Genomic DNA, 8,483 nt, shown 5'->3' with positions numbered 1-8,483 from the left:
TGTGGTAAATCCTATGGCATGATGAACATTTTTCGACCGGTGTGAAATTGGCGACTAAAGTTGGCGACTAATATTTCCGAAGATAACCGAACATTCAAGAATTGCAATACCGAATGTTCATATTTTTTACAATTTTTGCTTTTTTTATTAAAGGTTTCATCGACTCTCAACCTCCCCACTTTAATTTAAATAAGTACAAAGTAGGTATTTAAATTGTTCCTTTTTACAAAAATAATACTATCTCCGCTCTCATACATAATAAGCAATTCATTTTTCTGGAAAAATAGTATTCGGGGTGTTATTTGAAATGCTGAAATTTCATCGACTCGCAAGTACCGGAAGGGTTATTTTAACAACGCCAAAACATGAAAATAATATTATCTCATACAGGCCCGGATCCAGAGACTGGTTTTGGGGGTGGCGCAAAGCACTTCTTTATCATTATTATTATTATTATTATTATTATTATTATTATTATTATTATTGTTGTTGTTGTTATTATTATTATTATTAATTTGCATTGAAACCCTAATATTACAAATCGTCTTTATTTCGAAAACGGTTAAGTTTTTCGATTATTAACAGGCATACCTTTTTTATTTAGAATTGAACGAATAATTTCTTATTGAAATTCAGTTTTATATATTTTTATTCTAATAGGACACTACAAGTAGCTTCTCTAAAACTGATTGCAAAATAATTTATCATTTTCGTAATTACTACCTCCGAAAACATAGGTATACAAACTTTTAAGACAGTCGGTTCAAAGATGCTTAAGATATAGATATTACAAATAATCTAACATATTTTTTCAACCTTAACACCTTGTAGATCGAAAAGGATCAACATTCGAATAAGGCATGTTTGGCTTTATAGCTCTATTCTGATGTCAGCAACCTGCCAATAAGCTCTGTCCCATTATTAATGAATCACCCTGTATAGATAAGAAAATTAAAGTGAGTTTCATATTTTCCTAAATTCAATAAATTTTCCTGGTACTCTTATAAAATTCTATAAAATTTACATATTTCACAAAAAAAAAACATGTATTATTAGCTCTCGCATTTTTTTTTATTTTATATTAAAGGTATTAATTCAAACAAAATTAAAAAAATCTTACCAAATGAAGTCAAACAATGTATCTTTTTTTTAATGTTTCCAAGAAATTGAGCTTGTGAGAAACAACATTTTTTTAATTAACTCCTAGTATGTAGGTGCTGGTATTATTTGAAACTGGAATAAAAATGGCTAATATTAGTGGTGAGGAAATAAAATAATGCTTCGCTAACTCGAACTGCATGACGATGACCCCAACGAACGATTACAAAGAACGGTTCCAACAAACGATTCCACCGAACGGTTCCAATGGATGATTTCAAGAAACGATTCCGATGATTGATTCCGAGAAACGGTTATGAGAAACGGTTCCGAGAAACACATGTGAGGAACGGTTGTGAGGAAGGGTTTCGAGGTACGGTTAACGAGAAGGATTTTGAAGGTTCTGACGGTTCTGGGAAACATGCGCGGGATGTGGTTGTGAGAAAACAGAACTCTGCGGAATTGCGAAGAACAATTCCGCACAAAAGTTTCGAGGAATAGGTCCTAGAAAGGTTTCCAGGAAATAATTCCAAAGAACTGTTACGAAGAACGGTTCTAAAGTATCGGTTGCAAAGTACTCACTTTATAACTGTTGCAAAGTAGCGATAACCGTTACTTCGCAACCGTTTTTTGGAACCGTTACAAAATATCCATTGCAGGAATGATTACAAAGTAGAAGTTACAAATAGTACGGGTTACAAAGTAGCAGATTACAGTAGCAGCAGCAGAAGCAGTTCTAAGTAACGGGCTGTTTGTTTTGAAGATTTTACGACAATTTTCTCATGTAGTTTTCCCTTATCATGTCGTTTTGTCATTTTTCTTGGCTTGTCTTTTCTTGTTTTATCGTAGGTATGCCTTTTTTCATTTAATTTTATTTTATTTCTACTTATCTTTGTTTCTTATTCACTCTACTCTATTACATATATGTGTTTTGTCTTTTCTTGTCTATTCTACCGTGTTGTCATTTTATATATTTTGTCTGTACTCTGTCTTGTTGTTGTTTTGTCTTCTCCTTGTCTGTTATCGAGTCTGTTGTTTTTTTGTTGGCTTATCTATTCATTATTGCTTTTTCTATTTTTTGTTGTTTTATCTGTCTATTTCCTTGCCTTTTGTCTATATCGAATACATCGTTTGGTGTAATATTGGTTTTGCAATTTTATCATTCTATCGAAAAAATAACTCTTTCTATACATATAATATACCGTGCTCTTTCAGAAAATACTGTTTTTGTGGAAATATCAATGGGCAACACTACGCAAAAAATTATGACGATATCCATGTATTATCTCATTTATCATCACCATATTCAAGTCTTGAAGACTTATTAGGTAACACTGCATATCTACTTTCAATTGTTTTGAAAAGAGATTTTTTTTTACAAAAATATCGACGAAAAAGGATTTTTTCTTATTCTTTATAACGAGCGTTCAAATAGAAACGTGGTCAGGTTGGTTCTGAAAATTTGGATGTAGGGCGTAGCGTATAGCAAATGAACTTAAACGTCATCTGTCAAAGCGCTATATCGCCGCTAGCAATTTGAATATTTTCGTTTTAAAAAGCGTTTAAAATGGTGTTTTCTCAAGAACAAAAAAGTGTTTATCATAGAGTCCTACTTTAGAAATGGACGCAAGATTGATGGAATATGGAAGTATTCTATTGAGGAATGTTTCATAGAATTTCAAAATCAATTTCCCGGCGTTGTTGAGTACAAATTTTTCCAAAGTGCAGTTCAGCGTTGTGTTAATGTTTTTCGTGAAACGGGCAGTGTAACAAGAAAAGAAGGAAGCGGCCGACCTAAAAAGCGGACTGAAGAATTAAAAGAAAATGTCCAACAAATAATGGAAAATGCGCCAAGAACTTCTGTACGTGTTTTATCACAAATGGTGGGAGTATCAGTCGGTACCTGCCACACAGTGTTAAAAAAAGATTTGCGTTTGTTCTCCTATCGTTTAACTTGTCAGCAAGAACTTCATGAAGTTGATTTTCCGCGACGGGCTGTATTTTGTGAATGGTTTTTAAACAACTACGGTGAACTTCATAATATCACCTTTTTTTCTGATGAAGCCTGGTTTCATTTAAGTGGTTACGTAAACTCACAGAATATGAGAATGTGGTCTTCTGAAAAACCAGATAACTTTTTTGTCGAGGGCCCTCTACACGCTCAAAAAATTGGAGTTTGGTGTGCTCTCAATCGAAGGAGGATTTATGGACCTATTTTTTTTAATGGTACTCTTACTGCGCAAAGGTATAGAGAAGAAATTATCGCTCCTTTTGTTAACCAGCTGGAAGAAAACGAAATTACAAACTTTTACTTTCAACAAGATGGCGCAAGGGCACATACGGCAGGCGAGACGATGAATATGTTGAGGGAAGTTTTCCAAAATCGACTAATAAGTCTCAATGCTGAACATGAATTTCCACCGAGGTCATGTGATATTACGCCGTGTGATTTCTTTTTGTGGCCTTACCTTAAAAACACTATTTTTGAACTGCCTATTCCTGATTTAAACCATCTGCAGGCTCGACTTATAGACAAGATTCGTGAAATTAACAATACCCCGAGCATCTTAGAAAATGTCTTTAATTCTTTGAGGAACAGGTGTGAAAAGTGCTTGGAACAAGGAGGGGGACACTTTCAGCAGCTGCTTTAATTTATTGTTATAACAAGGAGGGGGACACTTTCCGCAGCTCCTTTAATTGTTTGTTATTGTTATCACGATTATTCTTTAAAATAAAGTTATATAGTCATTAACGTTATTGAAACTGACAGCTGCTATACAGCTCGTTGAGAAATGAGGTTAAGTTGGTCGCTATAAGCTACTCCCTACGTCCAATGTGTCAGAGCCAACTTCGACCACGTTTTTATTTGAACGCTCGTTATTATTATTGGTTTTTAAAGTTTCTAACGCTCTTTAGCAGCATATAATTTTAGAAAAACCAAACTAAATCAAACAGTGTTATCAATACCAGACCGACTATTTGGTTAATCTAGACATAAAAATACACATATTCCTGATAAGATCATTGAACAGAAATTGAAGTCCAAATCTCAACTGATAACAGGCAATTTCCTGATGGTTTATATAGGTACGATTTCTTTTTTATAGCATTTTTATTAATGACACAAATTAAGGCAATCCGTATTGGAAATAAAACACAAATCTTCTTCATAATTTATTTCTCGTACTTCACTTATCTCATTTATGTCCTAGTATGTACAGTTTTGAACAGTAAAAAATAATGAGGTAGTACTCATATAACTTAATGCGAGAAATCGAACATGAACTACCACTAGATAATAAATTATTTCTTATATTTACAATATCTTACAAGTTTCACTATAATTTTATCCAGCAAATATAATAGTTAGTTAATACTATTATAATGATTTCCGAAATAAAAATATGTAACAATCAATAAATAATTCGAACAACCTTAATTTATTTACACAACGTAAGGTCTGTATAGAGATTCGCTTTCGTGCATTTTTCTTAGGTCACTCTGACTGGCCTCTATGAGGGGTACTGGCGTTTCTGCGCTCTCTTGGTTTGATATGGAAGCACTTGGTTTAAAGTTATTCTGAGAGGGATTTGGAGTGGTGGACTGCTGTTTGGTTGTTTCCCCGTCTTTCGAGGACTTGGCCTCTTGGTGGGCCTTTTTACTTCTTTTCCACTTCATCCGCCTGTTTTGGAACCATATTTTCACCTAGAAAGAGCAAAATTATGTTCACAGATTTACAACAGGTAGTTTCTTTCTTATCTTCAAAAGTTATATTGCATCTTAAGACACTTATTATCATCATTGATATAATCCTATACCTTTTCAGTGATGCGCATATTGGTATCTTGGAAACTATAAAATTTAGAAAATAATTTCACTGTAGATTCAAGTTTCTGTTTCCACGTTGAAAAATCATGTTTTCCTTTTCAACCTTATTTTATATGGGTTTCATATTGAATACGTTAAATGAAAAGAGCTTCATGTAGGAGAAGGACAAAAAAAAATTAATATCGTGTCGAAAAACACTAGAAAAAGGGCAATTGAAATTATGATAACTAATAAGTTAGAAATTGGTATGTGTCTGGTGGTTCTTCTGACAAATGCCACAGAAAAATTCTTTGCAAAAAGCTGCTACGAAGTTCTATATTTTGAAAATTCCTAACAATAAAGAAATTTAAAACATTTCCCAGATACCAATACACTCATCACTCTAATGGACCACCCGGTATATAAATTTCCAACAATGAAGTGCACCAATTTTAAGAGAAAATATATATCAAAACGAGGGATTTTCAACTACCAGTGCCGTAGATATCAAACTTTTCCTTAACGTAACGTAAAATTTTTACACCTATGACTTTCTTGATATATTTTTCACACTTTGTTAAAGCCTTACATTTAAAAAAACAAATTTCTCTTTTAAAATATTTATATTTTTTAGATTTCGGACTTTTACTTTGTTTTACGGAAAAAATACAATTTTTAGAAAAAATGGCTCATTCTTGCCACATCGGGAGTATCTCAGGGTTCAGTTCTTGGTCCACTTTTATTTAATACGTCTGTTAATGATATTTGTGACAATCTTCCAAATAATGTTCTTTTATATGCATACGACTTCAAGTTGTTTACCATTGTTACACCTGCTGATAATTGTATTGTTCTTCAAAAAGATATGTTAAGAATAATATGGTGATATTAAAATAATAACTGCTATTGAACATATCAAAATGTATTATGATACACACAAGAAAAATTAAGCCCATTGTTGAGTATAATATAGGCAAAAATTAAGTCTCGTTGTCCCGAATTTAAAGATTTGGGGGACATTTTTGATACGATATTCCTCACATGAACTACATGATATCTAAATACTAGTAAGTCTTGGTTTCGTTATAAGGAGTCCTTAAAGAAGTTTTCACAGTCTCCTTCTTGTATAATGAGTTTGTTAGGTCAAAACTTGAGTATGTATCCATCATTTGGAACCCCATAGATATTAGTCACTCACGTTTAAAAAAGGTCAAACAAAAAAATTAAATAATTTAAATATCTCACCTTTACACTTGGCAATATATATATTCTCTTAGAGGTACTGACATGTTCTGACATGTTGCGACAAGTTATGACATGTTGCGACATTTTATGACATGTTCCTACATGTCCTGACATGTTATGTGACTTGTTCTTCTCATCAGAAATACTGACATGTTCTGATAGAGGTCTGATATGTTATGAAGATTTAATTTGAACGAATTGTATTACGACGAAAGTACCTTTGTCTTTTATTCTTATACAAGCATAGATGAACCTGATATACTTCGCAGGATAACATCCAATATTCCGTCCCTTCATTCTCGCCCTTATACGTTATTATATTTACCTACTCCACGCAGCAATGTAATGCAATACTCGTCATCTATGTATGTGTCTAAATCATAAGGAACTTCAGTCACCCATTGATTTATTTAGGACTAGCGTTTATAATATTACGTTTTATGTTTTAGGATATTAAATGTGTATATTTTAAATATAATCGTTTTTTTGTATGCCTCGCTCTATAATTATTGTCTGTCAGGGCAGTATATTTTTAAATAAATAAATAATTTTAATGAACAGGTTAACACTAAAATATAACTAAAACTATTTGATATACAAAAATATAATGTAATTTGAAATATGCGTAAATTACAACAAGAATAAATTAAGAAAACAATAAAGTTTAGATTTAATCAAGTATGAAATGAAATTAGAAATAGTAAATTTTTAAGAAAAAAACTGTATATTTAAAAATCTAATTGCGCTATAATAACGTAAAATTTAGAGTACTTATGTCTAAGTTTATTTATTATAGTTTTGTACATCAATCTTTTCATATTTAATAAAAAAAAACTTGAGGTATATCTATCTAAAAGGAACATGTAATCATTAATATGCAACTTACTCTAAAATTTAAGAAAATAGTTTTTTTTGTAAATATGTAGTCTTAACAAAATATACAGAGGTACCTACTTTAAAAAAAAGTTATAGGTATAGAAGTGACACTATTAAAGAAGACGTTGACCCTCCCATATCTACGGCACTGGTAACTGAAATTCAGATTCACTGACATGGTTTTGTAAGTGCCAAATGTTGGAAATACAGTCAAAATTTTATGAAAAAATTTTAGAAAACAATGATTTTTTTTTTCTTATATTGAACACTCTCTTAAAGTTTGTGCCGCTCTTTTTATATTTTTTGTTTTTTACACAATTTCAGCAGCTGAAAACAGAATAATTCTTGAATAAAAAAACTTTCGTGCAGCAAGTGATCATATTTATTTAGTAACGTCGATATTTCTATTAATTGAAATTTCAATACAAATAAAAGATGAGTATATGTCATTTTTCATGAATTTATTCGGAGAAATAAACGCCGCAAAACAAACTATTCCCCTTCGTATTAGTTTCTCCTTCTCAGCTCACAGTTATTGTTAAGTAGATTGAATCAAAACTGTTTTCTTGTTCCTAAGAGTTATGGGCGAGTTAAGAACAACTCCAAACAAACAGACAGAAGTCATATTTTAGGATTGCGATGACTAACTGCACAAAATGTGACGTCTATTTATCACGTCTCCGGAATCTAATCCAATACGGGTCTTGATTTTAATTTAATGTGAAAATAAAAGTAGCACTCACTGCCATAAATCCGTTCTCGAAATAAATGTAATGATTTACGCGGGATATTATATCTTTTACGGAGACAAAATAATTATTTATATGTATACGCATTAATTAAATTATCAGGGATTGAAGGTATTTTGAATAATTTTTTGGGTATAAATTTACCTGCGTTTCCGTCAGCATTAAGCTGGTAGCAACTTCGAATCTCTTGGGTCTGGATAAATATTTGTTTTGCCTAAACTGTTTTTCTAATTCTAAAAGTTGTTGGGACGTAAATGCAGTTCGTGGTCGTCTCGTTTTACCTAAAAGGGCGTGACCTGGTCCACAACCTGCAAAAAAAAAACATTTTACGTGAACCAAATTTAAAATATAAACTTAAAGTAATACTATGTATTCTTAAAGTATTGACATAGTTATTTTTGTGTCTAGAACGCGAAATGGTACTTTTGCGTTCAAGAATCGAAGTTATTTCATACAAGAACGCAAAAGTATTTCGCGTTCGAGATGCAAACAATATTTTTTCGAAAATGTTATAAAATTAGGCAATAATTGTGTTATATCAACAATTTGATTTATATTTGAAATTATTTGACCGTGTTTGAGTCAAGACGGTTTAGGCGCGATAACGATAGCAACCTAATAAACAATGAAAATTAGTTGTATCAAAAAGTAGTGTCAGAATTATATATTGCAATTCATATTCTAAGAGTGTTTAATTCAAAATGAGCT

At 31.8% G+C, this 8,483-nt stretch overlaps 1 protein-coding gene across 1 annotated transcript; it reads right to left on the bottom strand.

The window, feature by feature from the left end:
* Positions 1-4,266: 4,266 nt before the first annotated feature.
* On the bottom strand, positions 4,267-8,083 carry LOC108908816 (homeobox protein Hox-B6-like; the record flags this gene model as incomplete). Its single annotated transcript, XM_018712961.1, has 2 exons — positions 4,267-4,803; positions 7,920-8,083. Coding segments are annotated over 2 exons (425 nt in total), but the record flags the coding sequence as incomplete, so codon positions are not given.
* Between the last annotated feature and the right edge of the window lie 400 nt (positions 8,084-8,483).

This window comes from Anoplophora glabripennis, unplaced genomic scaffold, assembly GCF_000390285.2.
Source record: "Anoplophora glabripennis isolate ALB-LARVAE unplaced genomic scaffold, Agla_2.0 scaffold345, whole genome shotgun sequence".
Taxonomy (NCBI): Eukaryota; Metazoa; Arthropoda; class Insecta; order Coleoptera; family Cerambycidae; genus Anoplophora; species Anoplophora glabripennis.
This window is presented reverse-complemented; position numbering and strand designations above follow the sequence as displayed.